The 16,877-nt window shown below is 44.8% G+C and overlaps 1 protein-coding gene across 1 annotated transcript in view; it reads left to right on the forward strand.

The window, feature by feature from the left end:
* The window catches only part of LOC149347952 (lysosomal alpha-glucosidase-like), a 53,698-nt gene that overhangs the window by 33,534 nt on the left and 3,287 nt on the right, over positions 1-16,877 (forward strand). The window contains exons 12-16 of the mRNA XM_089541656.1: positions 819-979; positions 3,022-3,170; positions 4,381-4,465; positions 12,718-12,902; positions 15,517-15,611. Coding sequence (XP_089397782.1) covers positions 819-979; positions 3,022-3,170; positions 4,381-4,465; positions 12,718-12,902; positions 15,517-15,611 — 675 coding nt within the window. The remainder of the gene's footprint in view (positions 1-818; positions 980-3,021; positions 3,171-4,380; positions 4,466-12,717; positions 12,903-15,516; positions 15,612-16,877) is intronic.

Below are 16,877 nucleotides of genomic sequence, written 5' to 3' on the forward strand. Positions count from 1 at the left end.
TCTACAGAGAGATTAGAGTGTAACCTAAGACGGTGTGTATCTTTCTGTATTCTGCATTGATGTGTTACACTTCGCTCTGCATATGATGTATAATCATATGTACACTTGTGCTGCCTGTGCTGTCAGGGGGGCATAACCTAGTCAGGCCCCATCCGGGCCTTTTGCTATTGCCTCCTGAGCCAATTAGTAGCAAATTGTCTCAAATAAAAAAGAAAGAAAGGAAGAAAGAAAGAAAGGAAGAAGGAAAGGAAGAAAGAAAGAAAGGAAGAAAGAAAGAGAGAAAGAAAGAAAGAAAGGAAGAAGGAAAGAAAGAAAGGAAGAAAGAAAGGAAGAAAAAGACAGAAAGAAAGAAAGAAAGGAAGAAAGAAAGAAAGAAAGAAAGAAAGGAAGAAAGATAGAAAGAAAGAAACATGCATTGGTTACGAATGTGGGGAAAGATCCAACAAGGGGAAGCTTTGGGCCAGTTGGTCTGACAAGATGTGGAGTAACAGGCTGTCGCGTCAGTTGAATACTTTCACGGATTATGTATGGGAAATAATGGTGGTGACAATGTGCGGGATAATGTACGGTAGACTTAGCCTACTCATTTAGAGAACCGTAGCGCGAAGACCAGGCTCGAGCCTCAGAACATTAATGATGCATTGTCGCACCTGAATACTGGACGCGTCCCCAAACAGCACACGTAATTGGCCCAATCATTGGTAATGGATGGTTTCACTCTGGTCCTTTGTAGGACCAGCATTTGCCAATGCATTTCCAATATAGTGCCGATTAGGTGTGCTGATGGGGTCGTCCCCCTCACTGATACGTTGGCGCAGTGCTGCTGACCGCCAGCCTGCTGGGCATGCCGCTTTCCGGTGCGGAGTTATGCGGCGATGGGTTCGCCTTGTATTCGCCCGCTGACCAGGAGCTGTGTGTCACGTGGTTTTCGCTGGCCGCCTTCTACCCGCTACTGCGAACCAGCCAGGGAGAGCTCTTCGTAAGTGCTCGCACAGCGAAAGGGACCCGCCTTGAGAAGCGTATTCCCCATAACATATTATGCATGCATTCGAAGAGAAAGGCAAGGGTTCCAGTGGACGGAAGGGAGACTCCGTGGTGGGCGATTGAGGTCAGCAAGTTTGCTGGTTAAAACGGCCGCTTCTTACGCAGGACAGGGTTAATAACAGTTAAGTGGGAGAGACATCAAGAGGGCAGAGTAGGTTAGGGATGAAACGCGGGTCAGTGACATCCTAGTCGAAATCAAGAGGTTTAACTGGGCTTGGGCAGGGCATGTAATGCGAAGGCAAGATAACCGCTGGTCCTTAAGGGTGACGGAGTGGATTCCAAGAGAAGGCAAGCATAGCAGGGGGCGGCAGAAAGTTAGGTGGGCCGATGAGATTAAGAAGTTTGCGGGGATACGGTGGCCGCAACTGGCAAAGAACAGGGTTAATTGGAGAGACATGGTGGTGGTGGTGGCGGTGGTGTGACACTTTTTATTAACAGCCTTTACGTTAGGCGTTCAATAGGTCCTGGGCCAAGGTGAAGAGGGCGCGTTGCAGGTTCAGGTCCCGGGAGGCAAGCCAGATGGGCCACGGAGGGAGTGGCGGGAAAGGATAGGCGGGGCACTAGAAGGCTACGTGGCACTGTGTAAGGCAGTGTTCTATGTCTTCATATGTGTGTGGACAGTTTGGGCACTGAGGTGTGGAAGTGTGCCGGTACAAACATGGGAGAGGCCTTTGCCGTGCAGTGGGTGTGGTCAGGCTGATGAAATGATGATGAGGTTCTGGATACTGAACGCAAAATCACATGAGCGGCATGTTGAATTTACATTATCAATTTAGTGTAGCAATGTTAGGAACTTGGACAGTATAAGATAATATAAACAGTGCTCATACGTTACGACATACGATACAGCTAAGCAGTTTTTGTCATATGAAAGTATATGTCATTACCTTAATGGCTAAATGGTTATACAGCTTTTTTTTTCTAGCCGTAGCCAGCATGCGTTTTGTGGTACAAAGCTGTACTAAAAGGTACGCAGCGAATAACTTAGAATAGCAGCCAATCAAGAGGATCGCTTCGCAGATTTGTAGGCTACCTATATGCATGCTTTCCACGAGGACGAGGTCCCGAAGTCCGAATGACATAGCATATGCGGCAATGGTCGCGCAGAAACTGGTTGCCCTCAGGGCGCAAACAGCAGTATCACGGCAATATATTCTTTGCTGCTAACTGCATAGGAACCTGATGGTTAAATTAAGCACTTTCGACATCTTCGCACGCTAAACCTACTCGATAGTGGACAGCAACGGCTAGTCGGATGCTTGCCTTAGCTATGGCTTAGCTGCTTATTTTTATTTGTTACTCAAAATAATTTCAGGCAGTAAAGAGCTGACCTTTTGTGAGAAAACCTATGCTGACATACAAGAAAAAACAATAATAGACGAAATACTTTATTAGTGCACACATAGCCAACAGTCCTGGACAAAAGCATTTTTGAGAGGGGAAACCGTTTATGAACGCAATTTTTCTTCATATAATGCAAGATTTCACAATATCAATCAATATATCTGCAGATCACCCGACTGCAGTTTTGAATTTTTTTTCGAAGAACCTTTTTGCTATCATCAGAATCGTTCCCGATTGGTTTTCTATGGCAGTCTTAACTGTTCGATGCGATCGATGGAAATAGTTTAAAAGAAAGATTTCGCTACATATTAGAAGAATGGGCCATCGCCTACAGTATTTTAAGAAAATTACCGTACAATTTTACAATTTTCAGAATTTTTGTTCGAGAATGTTAGACACGAGTAACGAATATTCCCCCCGTATTGCTGAGAAACGGACTTTTAATTCTTTTTTTTCCTCAGCACTTGTCCTCTAGGCGCATGGCGCCTTCTGAAAGCAGAAATACATTTGTTTTCTAAATCGGAACAATGTACTTGTTTACGATATTTATAGCTTTTAGAATTTACAAGTGGCTGGCGTATATACTGCACACTGCAGATTTGAGAGAAATGTGTGTTCTTTTCCACGTTCCAGCTGCGGCAGCCGGCGCCCTTCTCGAGCGCCTTCTTGTCAGAGACGCTGGACATATTGGAGGTCCGTTTGTTGCTGCGTCCATACCTGTATTACCTGCTCCACCGAAGCCACGTCGCCGGCGACACAGTCATGCGACCACTGTTCTTCGAGTGAGCGCGTTCATTGAAAAGCTGTGAAGCCACAGTATGTTTCCTTGAATGGATGAATGAATGAATCGATGGATGAATGAATGAATGAATGAATGAATGAATGGATGGATGAATGGATGGTTGGATGGATGGATGGATGGATGAATGAATGAATGAATGAATGAATGAATGAATGGATGGATGAATGGATGGATGGTTGGATGGATGGATGGATGGATGGATGGATGAATGAATGAATGAATGAATGAATGAATGAATGAATGAATGAATGAGCTGCTTATTTAGAAAGGGAGGCGCAAGGGCGTTTGTTAGGGAATTGGGTTGTTAAGGAAGGGAAAAGTAGGGGTCTACTGATACATGAAAGGACAGCATGGGTTGTCTGGCCACTCTTTACACTGCTTTTGTATGAGGGTGTGTTCACTCCAGCACAAGTTCTTTACCCCTAAAAAAATTTGCAAGAACTTTGACTAGATGTATCGAGAAAACTTTAGGGCTGCAAGGGAAGACTGCAAAAAAAGATTCTATAATTTGCCGCCAATGATAAGAAGTGACGAGTTTTTTTGCTAATTTAGGTCCTGATTCACCTTGTCTGAGAACACTGCCTCACATAGTTTTCGGCGGAATCGCAACGCTGTTCAAACGCAGTTAGTGATTGTGCTTGGCTTACGCCTGCTATGTCGTACGCCGCTGAATGTCATGACTGCAGACAGCACGGGTTCTTCCCAAATATAGACCCTTTTGTGATTGTGCGCGCACAACTTATCGAATTCGGTGTTAATAAGCTTATAGCAATGTTTTCGATTTTTGTGGGACACGGCAACGTATCAGGTTATGGGGTGAAGAATTACAGCGAATGGAGTAATCTTGTGCGTGTTTAAAGGGTAAAAAAAATAAACAATGAGGTGCAAGCAAAACAATAGTAGACGGGAGAACCCAGGACTAATCTTCGCGACACTTATTGAAATTACTGTTAGGCAGTTTTTGGCAGAAGCTAACATCGAGCTGGTGGAGGGTGGTAGGACGCCTAACGTAACGAAAGAAGGAAGTCCTAACCCTAAAGTAGATCTTATGGGATTCCTAGAGCACGTCTGATGAAGTCCTAGTAATAACCAGTTAAGTAGTGTTAGTCTTGCTTGCTTCTTGCTTGCTTTGCTTGTTTCTTGCTTGAGTAATAGACAAAATAGCCTAATCTGTCCGTCCTTTGTTTCAGATTCCCAAGCGACACAGAGGCGCGAAACATAGACGACCAATTCCTGTGGGGTTCCGGGCTGATGATAATTCCTGTTATTGAACCGGTGAGCCATTCCCACCATTCTGGTTATTACAAGCTACTGTGCTTTTTGGGAGACTGGCTTCCTCAGAGTTCTTTTTTACTATGTCAGTTGTATAGCTACCTGCAGGCCTCCCGAGTCGGTGCACTAGTCATAACATGGGAGGGAGAATACAGCCGCTGCGTTTGGAGTCGAAGCCGAGACCTTGGCATGAGCTGACGAACGCCAAAGCCACTGAGTCACCGCGGCCTTTCAGTCCCATTTGAAACTCGTGTCAGTAATGCGAACCCGACTCAGAATTCAAGAATGTTAGCCGTAGTTTTGAAGGGAAAAGCTTCACTAGGCTCGTCAACACCGCGCTTCGCGTGAGCCACCCCCGGGCGCCGCCGCGGCGCGCCCTTCCTCCTCCTCGCCACCCCCTCCTTTCTCCTCCTCGCCACCGGTTTACCCTTCGCCGCTGCCGCGCGGTCTCCGCCGCCGTCCCAAGAGGAGAAGGTTCTTTCACAAGGCGTTGCGATAACGCGTGAACGGCGGCGGCGGTCATAAAACAGGCCGCGCGCCGCGGCGCGCGCTCCATCGCCACTTCTCCTCCTCGCCACCGGTTTACCCCTTGCCGCTACTGCGCGGACTCCGCCGCCGTCCCAAGAGAAGGTTATTTCGCAAGGCTATGCCACCATAGCAAGGCGTTGCAAGAACGCACGCGTGAGCGGCGGCGGCGGCCGTAGAAGAGGCGCAGACATTCGCCATGGAAGGAAGAAAAGACCCAGAAGTGGTAGCGAGGGAGTTGGCTCAAAATCTACACCGCTACCGTGGTGCTGCCAGTGCATTGTGCGCGAACTGCGACAGCCAGGACGTCAAACAAAGCATAACTCAGCTTTTCGCTTGTTTATCCAGGCTTAACCAGAGCTAAGCCACTGCCAATTTTTTTTAAGCTCTGTTGATAGAATTGTTCGCAGTCGCTCACGGTGGAGACCACGGTGTAAGATGTCTTTCACCGTGGTGGAGACGTGTGATGATGGAGTACATAGGAAGGGAAGTTTCTGCGTCAGGACGTTTTAGCAACTGCAGACATCTCTGAGCCACTTTCTGATAGCAAAAAGTTTTCTTTCTGACAAAACTGACATTCCGTGCAACCTCCTCGCCACCCTGATCGCCCGCTCGTAAGACCACAAGTTATCACTTGATTGCTTCGGGTAGAATTTTAGGCTAGACTTAATTACTGGGTAGTTTCATAGCAAGTTGCCTTCGGGCAGTAGTGGAAGGAAAGTTTTCAGATGCCGCATACGACAACGCCGTCGCCCTTTCCGCCGCGGAGAAAGTCCTTAATGCAATTGTAAAACGTTCTGTGCGCTAGGCGTTTCGTGATCTTGAATAAAGGTTGCATTTTGTACAATGTATTTTTCTTTTGGTGCTTCACGATAATACATGTTATCTTATGATGTGTATGTTATGCTGTTGCATGTTACTTTATGGTGAGCTATATTGCACTCAAATTCGACAGGAGCTAAAAGCGGACATAAAGACGCTGACACCAAGAAACAAGAGTTGAAAAAAACCAGCTGCTTTTATTCTGTCTAAGCAAAAACTGGCGCAAGAGTTAGTGTTATTTCTATGTTATAGTGTGTTATCCTATCGCACGCTACGTTAATATAAGCAATGTAACTGCATATTATGCTATGTTATGTTTTACGTAATATTATTGCCTGTCATCACATGTTAGGTGTGGTTTAACACCCCGCAGTACGTATACACGGCATCGGAAATGGGGTGTTAGTGGGCTCCACACTAATTTGAACCACCAAGAATAGGGTACGGCTTGTAGAATTATAACTTGGAGGTGGCGGCAGCAGCAAATGCACATAAGGGTCGCCGAGGATCACAATAGCGGATTTCCCTCGGCCGCATTCAATTTAAGGACGGCAGCGAACAATCGAGATAAGGCGTTTTAGTATCAATCAATCAATCAATCAATTAATCAATCAATCAATCAATCAATCAATCAATCAATCAATCAATCAATCAATCAATCAATCAATCAATCAATCAATCAATCAATCAATCAATCAATCAATCAGGGTAAACCGGTGGCGAGGAGGAGAAAGGAGGGGGTGGCGAGGAGGAGGAAGGGCGCGCCGCGGCGGCGCCCGGGGGTGGCTCACGCGAAGCGCGGTGTTGACGAGCCTAGTGAAGCTTTTCCCTTCAAACGAGGTCACGCCACCCTGTGGCAAGCAGCGGTTTGACACTCATGCAGAGTGTACAGCAGAGTTTACATGCAGAGAAATGTCTTAGATGAAACTGTATCCCCCAACCCCCTTATTATATTTTTTTTTACAGTGCAAGAATATGTACAGGAACGGAGTACAAGAATAAGTGCAGCAACTTCTACTAGCAATACATGTTAACAAAACACTTCCAAACATAAAATACATGTAAACTATCGAACTTGAAGCACATGAAGCATAAAATTGAAAACAAGAAAAACATGAAAACATAACACACTAGTCTTCCTTTAAGAATAATCCCTTCAGTGTTTTCTTAAACCTGCTTAATGGAAGATTTTCGGTTAATAGGCCATGAATGACGGGATAGTTGTTTAATAAATCTGCTATCTGACAGCTTAATCTTTGATGTCCATAGTTTGTTCGAGCTCGGGGCTTGACTATGATGCTCTTTCTTAAATCGTAAACACTTCTTTTTTCCTGGTATTTTGTTTCAAAGGTAGATTTATCCAACCGGTATTGGCGGTAAACTTCCAGGCTTAGTCTGTATTTGTAGAACTGAGGCATTTGGAGTATTCCATGCGATCTATAGTAGGGCGCACAACTAGAGGACAGCTCTAAGTTACTGATAGCGCGTATTGCTCTTTTTTGTATTGATAGTAGGGAATCTAAATTTGTTTTCGTCGTGGTCTGCCACACAAGAGAGCAATAGCTAAAACGTGAATGTATAAGGAAGTAGTACACCTGTCGTTTGATAGAAGCTGGTAGGTAACACCTAAGTCTGTTTAAGATGCCTAAGGCACGAGAGAGATCAGTTCTAAGGGTGTGGATGTGAGCATTCCATAGGAGATTTTCGTGGAATGTCACACCTAGAAATCTGGTAGTAGAAGACTGTTGTATGTCCAGGCCATTAAATTTTAAACATGGAATTGTATACATTTCAGTACCTTTGGAGCGAAAGAGTACATACTTTGTTTTGTTTATGTTTAATGCGAGCCGGTTACTTCCCAGCCATGAGCCCAACATCCAATTGTTTGCCTCCCTGAACAGCGCATCTAAATCCCTACCCGAAAAGAACACATTGGTGTCGTCCGCATATAAAACCAAATTCGAGGCACCCGGTATATTTACAATATCATTAATATAGATGAGAAATAAGACTGGCCCTAGGATGGACCCTTGTGGTACACCATACAACAGAGTGTTTGTCTCTGAACATACACCATTGATGACAGTATACTGCTCACGTGAAGTTAAATAACTCATGAGGAGAGTACCAGCTATACCCCTGACACCGTAATGCTGAAGCTTTTTTATTAGTATATCATGTTGTACACTGTCGAACGCTTTTCTAAAATCGAGGAATATACCCAGAGTTAGTGCCTTGTTTTTGATATTGTGCAGAATTTCATCTTTTATTCCAAGTAGTGCTGTTTCTGGCGATTTGTTTATCTGGAAGCCGAACTGTTGCCTTACGATAATATTTTGCGAGGTTAGAAATGCAACAAGCCTTTTGTTTATAATATGCTCAGCTATTTTGGAAAACACAGAAAGCACAGAGATTGGCCTGTAATTGTTCACGTCATCGAAAGAGCCTCCCTTATGTATAGCCGTCACACGAGCAAGTTTCCTTTTGGCTGGGAAAACTCCCCTTTCCATTATAAGATTGCAGATGTGTGCAATAGGAGTACTAACTATTTGACTCACAGCCTTCAGTGGTTTTGGTCTGATCTCATCAGTGCCAGATGCACAACCGTCTTTTAGAGACATAATTATATCTTGCACCTCGCTAAAATCAGTGGGGGACAAAAATATTGTATTCGGATTGCTTGCAGTGACATACTTTTTCCAAGGTGTAGAAGAAGGTGCATTTGTTGCGTCAGCTAAAGGAGCACCAGCAGCAAGAAAATGCTCATTAAACAGGTTTGCAACCTCTGCTTCAGACAGATCGGCATTCCGAAAGTTCACTTTTTTTGTTTCTGCATTCTTATAGATTAACTCTCTCATGGTTTGCCATACCAGTCGTGTATTACCGTTCACCTGTGTAAATTTATGTGTGTAGTATTCGAGCTTTGCTTTTTTTAAGTCTGAATTTAGCAGATTTCGTACTTTCTTGAATGCGTGAAAGTCACTTTCATCTTTTGTTTGTAAGAATGTTTGGAAAAGTCTGTTTTTCTGTTTGATTCTTTGAAACAGTTCACGAGAAATCCAGGGCTTTCGTACTTTTTTGTTCTTTTTTCGGGGCTTGAGGGGAAAACATGTGTTATAAGCAGATACAAAGCATGAAAGGAAAGCGTCGTAAGCGGCATCGGGGTTCGAGAGCTCCAAAATTATGTTCCAGTCAACATTTGTCAGCATGTCCCAAAACTTATTAACATTGTACTCGGAGTAATCTCTAATTAGTACTTTGTGTTCGGGGGCGACTGTGTGTTTGCAGGGTAACACACAATATATTGGCAAATGATCGCTTAAACTGCAGACCAGGGTGCCTGATTTTACATTCTCACGAGGGAAACTTGTAACGCACAGATCAAGAATACTTTGGGAACTTGGTGTAATTCTTGTCGGTGTGGTGATTACGTTGGAGCAACCATAAGACTCGTATAACTCTTTGAATTGTAAGTAGGCTTGATTGTCAAGGGAAGCATTCAGGTTGAAATCACCCACAAGAACGCTTTCAGACTTCAGCTGAACACTGAGTTCAAGTATCTTTTCAGTAAACTGCATAAAGTCACTGAGAACACCTGATGGAGGACGGTACATGACAGAGAAAATCATACCACGACACTGTATAACTATGCATTCATAGTTATCGCCAATTATCTTGAACTCCGGAAGTACCTTATAATTAAGCTTTGATCGGATGTGTACAGCGATACCACCACCACGCCTCCTACAGCGACATGCAGATACAACATCATACCCGGAAAGTGAAAAACACTCGTCATCACATGAGAACCAAGTCTCTGTAAAACAAATGATGTCATAGGAATGATTCGGTTCCGACAAAAAAGAAATTACTTCATCATACTTGTTGCGTAAACTCCTGGCATTAAGATGAAAAACTGAAAGTGTGGGCAGGTTTTTCATTGTGGAAGAAAAATTTCAAAGAAAAACAAACTTGCCAGGAATAGTCACTGCAGATCATCAAGATCCTGAACCGTGCCAATCACCACAGCATTATCACCGCTCTTCTTTCGAACTAGCACTTTTCCGTTCGTGTGCCATACGAAAGCGTAGCCTGCGTTCTTCGCCCATTCCTTTGTTTTTGTCAGAAGAGTACGGGAAAGCCTTGTCATGTTTTCGCACATAAACATCTCACCAGGTTCATTCCTTAGTGTCTGTCGCTTTGCCAGCCAGGCGTCACGATGTTCATGACTGACGAAGCGAGCAATGATGCCCCGTGTTCTGCCTTGTTTTGCTGGAAGCCGATGTAGTGCGGTGATATCTTGCTTAGTTAGTGGCTGAATGTCCAGTCTAGGGGCTAATTCATTTATTTTTTCGAGCAGGTTCTCGTCTTCAGTTTCAGGAATGCCGTGAAATTCAATGTTGTTGCGACGGCTACGCCACTCCAGGTTATCTACATCTTGCATTATCTGTTGCAGTTCACTGGAAGAGTCAGCCTTTTCTATCTGATCCATTCGTTCGGCCAGTTTTTTTTTGTCGCTTGCTCTTGAATTTGAAGACGATCCTGAAATTCATCGAACTTGTCTGACAGGAACTTCACGCTGGAGTCAAGTGCGTCTACCAGTTTAGGGAGAGCTAGAAGAGTATCGAGTTTGGTCTGAATTGCTAGCAAGTGCGCTGCTAATTCTCTGTCTAAGTTGGGGCTCTCCGAGTCATCGCTTCGTGAACCCTTGCTACACCGGTCACACTTCCAAGATTTCTTGAAAGAACCGCGTTTGGCATTCCATGTTTCGTCACTTATACCAGAACATGCACCCAGATGAAAAGTAAATTTGCATTCTGAACAGGTCATATGCGGCCCGTTATCGGGAACCGGCGATTTTTTTTTGGCAGCGGCGGCATCAACCCTCATGCACGGCATGTGAGCCTCTCCTCTGTGTATTTACAGTTTTCCCCTACCCGGTGTTCTGGAACCTGAAGGACAGCAATTTGCGGCAACGCACAGATTCCACCGACTTCACACTTTCACACGGGGCCACATCGGCCTGAAATTGCTGTGGACCTATTCGAGTACAGGCAGCGATCTGGCAAATGGAAAGAAATGCTGTAGATAATCTCGACAGTTGCGAATCCCTCTGGTTGGCGCGTTTCACACAGCCAAAAAAGAAATAGACTTGTGCCGGTTACAACAAAAGCAAAAAAAAACAACAATAAAGAAGCAAAACAATCTTTCCAGGCACCATTTTTCTCATTTGCATGCACGAAATAATCTTCATCTCGTTTTCATTGGTTGGTAGGTTGTGACGTAGTGTTTGATGCTTTCAAAGTAGTGAAAGCATTCACTGACTTAAAACGTTCACATGAAAGCTCAAGCACCTCGTTTACTTTTTCGGTCCAGCGTTGTACGAGCTTTGAATCTGGAATTTCCTCACTGCTCCTGTTATCATATGGTTTAGGTTTAGGATTAGGGGGTTTAACGTCCCAAAGCGACTCAGGCTATGAGGGACGCCGCAGTGAGTGGCTCCGGAAATTTCGAATACCTGGGGTTATTTACCGTGCACTGGCATCGTACAGCACACGGGCCTCTAGAATATCGCCTCCATCGGAATTCTACCGCCGCGGTCGGGATCGAACCCGCGTCTTTCGGGTCAGCAGCCGAGCGCCATAACCATTGGGCAACCGCGGTGGCTGTTGGCATATGTTTCTCTTCGTGTGTTTGTGCCTTGTAATCGTAGTTTATACTTCTGGAATCGTTTACGGTTATCACTATAGTCAGATTTATGTCGTGTTTTTCAACTTCGAATTCCATCCGTGAAATTACTGTGACATTCCCTGGACTTACCGAGAGTTATGTGCATGGCCAAGGGTTTACAGGGTCTGTTCTGAAAGTAGTAGGACTGATTTTTTCCTGGGCAGACGGGCGGACGAGAGGCGATCTGCGCGTGCAGGACCGTTGAAGGTGGATAATGGGAATGCTGGGGAAAATCGGCAGTCGGCTCTCGGCCGTTGAAGAGAGTAGGTCGCTTGTACTGTGAACCCCTGTCGAAACGTCTCGTCACGCAGAATCATAGAGTGTTTTCTGGACCAGTGATACGTGATCAAATTTTGTGTAAATCTTGTTAAAATGGGCAAAGAGACTCACGACATGATTAAGGAGGCCTACGGTGACGCTTCCATGGGTAGATCAGGTGTTTTTTGAGTGGCATAAGCTGTTCCGAGAAGGTCAGGAAAGAGTGGAAGACGACGACCGCTCCGGACTCCTTTCGACCAGCAAGACCAACGAAAATGTGTAGCGAGTAAAACATTTACTGAACAGTCATTGTAGGATGAGTATCAGAATGATTGCTGATGACTTGAGCATTCCTCAAACCCAAGTTTTTGAGATCGTGAAAGAAAACTTAGCCATGAGGAAAGTGTGCGCGACGTTGGTGCCGGGAGCGTTGTCAGAGGAGGAAAAGGCCAGGCGATCTGCGATCTGCCAGGCTCTTCTTCATCATGTGAATGAAAACTCCGATTTTTTCGCCCAGCACAAGGCGGCAACGCTGCCTCAGGCCCCCTACAGCCCCGACTTGGCACCGCCAGACTTTTTCTATTCCCGACATTAAAATCGACGCTCAAGGGAAAACACCACGGATCGGTATACAGGCCGTGACGAGGGAGCTAAACAACATTCCGGTCCAGGCGTTCCTGAAGGCGTACAGAAACTGGAAAACTCATTGGCAGCAGCGTGTAGATGCGGAAGGGTGCTACTTCGAAAAATTCTAATCGTTCGTACTATTCTCTTGAATAAACTTTATTTAAAAAAATGAGTCCTACTACTTTCAGAACAGACCCTGTAATCTTGCAAACTGCCGAAGTGCATTGTTGTTTCCTCGCATTCGTTCAGTATGTTTGCTAATTGGTGGCCCTTGACCGCTGCAGTTAATGAAGAGCTCGCACCTACGGCGCGCCTATCTTCCCGAGGGCACGTGGTACAATTTCTACAACGGCGCCCTGCTGTGGTCTTCCCTCTACGGTGGATACAGGCACCTGGACCACGGATCTCATCGCGTGCTTCTTCTGCTTCGCGGCGGACACGTCCTGGTCACGTCCGCACCTCCACCTTTCGCGATATCGTGAGCAGTCCTGGCAAACTATGGAAGAAATCTCGTGTCTTTTTTTTTTTAAGGTTAACGTACTTAGCCGAAACATCCAGAGGTTCGCCTGCGTCTTTTCATCTTAATGCGATAACATTAGATTCCCGAGGGGGGAAAGGTGTGTCGTCGGTCATAAAAGTCTCCCATTGGCTGAAGTAAGGTGACGTCACCAGAGCGGATAATTCCCATTGGCTGGAGGGAAGTGACGTCGCCAGACAAGAAGGGACGTCACTAGCCCGGAAGTGACGTGGCTTCCAGGAAAGGCATCAAAAGGTTCTAATGCTATCACAGTGCCAAAAGGTAAGTTAATTAGGCGTCCCAGTGATTTTTTATACCACATTCCTGAGCGATCGGTATCGCTGTTGCCTAGCTAATGGACCCTGCAGATTTCGGTCCCCCCTTACAAAAAAGTTTTAGACAACCTATAGAGTTTCTATAGATTTCTGTCTATAAAGTCTATAGACTGTCTATAGGCGATACAAATGCCATACACAGTCTATAGAAAATCTATAGATTTATGGCCATAAACTTTTAGTAGACTTTTGTCTATAGACAGTCTATAGACTATGAATAGGCAAAAAGCAATATCTATAGGTAGTCAATAGAGTCAATAAGAAGTCTATAGACTGTCTATATACAATTTTTATAAGGGCCGTAAGAGGCAATTTATGCATGGAACCCCGCGTTTGAGACGACGCCTGGTTAAGCTTTACTAGCATCGGTACCGAGCCTCCTGTGCTTTGTTATTTCGTCTGCGGTGTTGAAGGAAAAAAATGGCGACCGTTTTTTTTTCGGTCATTTCAAGCATTTCGGGAATGCTTTGATTGATTACAGGCGCCAGCTTAGCTATTTGATGCGCCAATTCGAATTTTGCGGACACTCGTTTGACAGAATTTGTTGATCATTTATGCCTCCTGAGATTGTTTTGCCATCATATTGGAGAACGAACTGATGGGACACACGTTGGTCAAAGAAATATACTTCGATCATGAACTGAACATGTGAAAAAAATCTTACGGACTTACCATTGAAGCATTTACAAAAAACTGTTTTCGAATTGGATACGCGCTTCATGAAGAAAATGCCATTTTCTGGCTACGAAGACTTAAAATAAAGTATCCGTGTCTTTTCCGCAAAGATAATTCAGTATTGCAGATATCATGCAGAACCAACGGGAAGTGGAGGTTAAGAAGGGAAAGCCACCGCGTTCTGGTGTTTGCAACGGACAGGGTGAACTTGAGAATCTGAGCGAGATACCGCTTCCATTCAAATCTATTAAGGTCTGCAGTGAACTTTGGTCTGCAGTGAAACTCGTACACGTTACATGATCGTCCAACAGATTTCGTGCGCCATGAGAAAATAGCCACTTATTAAAACTTTTCTTGTTCTCCAAGCTGGTGATGATGACGGTGACATTGTGAGCCCGAAGTGTTAGATTTCAGACGCTAGTATTAGGTGTAATGAATGCTGCTTGGATTGTTCTCATTTGTGTCTTTTCGCTGCAAGTTCTGTTCATGTCGCTATTCGTGATCTGTGGTCGTTGTGGTCGCCGTGCTTTTAGTTTTTTGTGTTTTGGTCCGACCGTTACTTTCCCTCTGCCGATCGGAGGATGTGAATAAATGATTTACTTTTATTCATCCACCGAGAAAGAGCCCCCAGATCTCCGGTCACGGCACGCAGGCCTGGGACGCGGGTAGGGATGCTCCGCAGACTAAGGATGTGAAGAGGTTCGAAGGTAGCCATGCTTCAAGCCCCCGCGAGCGGTTAATTAACATTTGAAAGCTGTTATAAGTACTTGCACGCCAGGCCTAAATGCATGTTGAAACATATAGTGAAGTACCTGTTGAAATGTAGTCGGCAACCGCGTAATGATACTGACCCCGACCAATATTCGGCACCTGGTAGGTACAGGTCTCGTGCTGAACAGTGTACTTTCTTATGCTGATTGACCGTAGGGCCCTCTCATCGTACACTCCTTGACTTCGTTCCACAAACCATTTCCCATTAATTTATTTAATACCTCCTCCGCCTCGAGGTGATCATCACGGCTCAAAAACAGCATTTATAAGTTTGTGAGGTTGAGCTTCATTTAAGCAACTCAGTTCATGAACAGGTCTGCTGTGTGTTTTGGTTTTTTTAAGGATAATCGGTGTCTTCTAAAATTCGTGCAGCATTTTTAAATGTCTGGGCATATTACAGCTGTATGTTGGGCTGCTGCCGTTTTTTGGTTTGTGGAGGTTGATTGCCAAGTTGTCTTTTATTCCAGCGGGCTTTATTATATTATATTTCAATACTATTTCCCGTTAGCTAATGTTAGCTAATACTATTTATCATTAGCTAATACTATTTCCCGTTAGCTAATGTTAGCTAATACTATTTCTCATTAGCTAATACTATTTCCCGTTAGCTAATACTATTTCCCGTTATCTAGCGATGCATGTAAGCATGTGTTTGAGAGATCACAATGAAGTATTTTTAGTGTTGTCGGTGTTACATTTAATAATAGGCGTTTTTATCTATTAGCAGAGCTGCATAGCTGCATTGCAAAAGCAAGTTCCTGACCAATGTTGAATTTCACTCATATCTCCTGCAGTCCTGGCCAGGGGACGGACTATTCCCTAAGGGTGGTGTTGGACGATAACCTGCAGGCCAAGGGCAGCGTCTACTGCGACGATGGAGTCTCGCTAGGTAAGAGGACCCGAGGGTGCCCTTAAGCCTTACATGTTTTTCTGAGCTTTAATTGGACAATCACTGCTGCAGGACATTGCGGGTTTCTTATTCTAATTATTACGGCGTGTCACGCATTATGAGGAAGGGCTCCTGTGATACGTATGACTTAGCATCGCTTAGCAGGTCGCAGCATTATACAAGTATATACAGTAAGTGAATTGGGCTTGAAAGAAAATTGGGTTTATTAGTCGCGCGAATCAAACCCCTCGCCCTTCGGTTGCGAGTCATACACGCTAGTCCTAGGCCACCCATGCGCGTTCCTACGGCTTGGTTAAAGTGCAGTTTTATATGTAATTCGTCTCTTTCACATAATGTAGGAACAGTGTTCGTGTCTGCATGGGGAAGAGAAGCCACGCACGGGACCCGTTAAGGCAGTCGCGTCAAACCCTTTATAGGGTCTTATAGGGTCCCTGAAATTTATAGGGCCCCTAATATTTTTCTCTACTGGGGACAGTTCAAATGCGGGTGTCAGTTGTGAGGTGTATACAGGTGCAAAGAGGGGTGTGGTGCATTATTCCGTGCATACCCTTGTACACATATACTTTTTGGCACCCGGTAAGCTTCTAATTTTAATCTTTGGGAGGTGGGGAGAAACATTGTTCTCATCCTTACATCCGTTCGGAGCTTCAGAGGTGCCGCAAGTGTGTGACTCAGCATCAAACCCCATGGCCTGGCGAGCATTGACTAGAGCTGTACTTACAATATATTCAGGCGAAAGCCTTTAATGGCTCATACTACCGTCCGTTAGCAGTGGGTCTCACACATTCGTCAGCATTTAACTCGTGTTAACTCGGGGCCTAAAAAAGATGGGAGAAAACGGATGGTTTCATCAGATAGAGGGAAAAAATGAACCTAAAAGCCGCGTTTGATGACCGTAGGGTAATTAGTTAATTAATTATGGTCAAACATGTCAAAACTGCGTCGAAATAACGCAGATGTCGATATAGCCATGGGAACGGTGTGCGTCACATCCACCGGAAGTCGTCACGGCATAGTGAAAATTGTCACAGAATGGTTGGGAAAACGCCGGATTTGTGTCAAATTAGATGGAAGCATGTGTAAGTGTAATTAACACTTATAATCCCCGAAAGATGTATAATTTGGGTATTTATATACCCACGCGAACGGTGTGACGTCACATCCACCGGAAGTCATCATGGCATAGTGTCCTCGGTTTTTGCCTTTCAGCACTTTAGCTGCCAAATTGTCCTCGAAATTTTCCAG

The sequence above is a fragment of the Amblyomma mixtum genome, chromosome 4 (genome assembly GCF_055824585.1).
Source record: "Amblyomma mixtum isolate Tamu chromosome 4, ASM5582458v1, whole genome shotgun sequence".
Lineage (NCBI taxonomy): Eukaryota > Metazoa > Arthropoda > Arachnida > Ixodida > Ixodidae > Amblyomma > Amblyomma mixtum.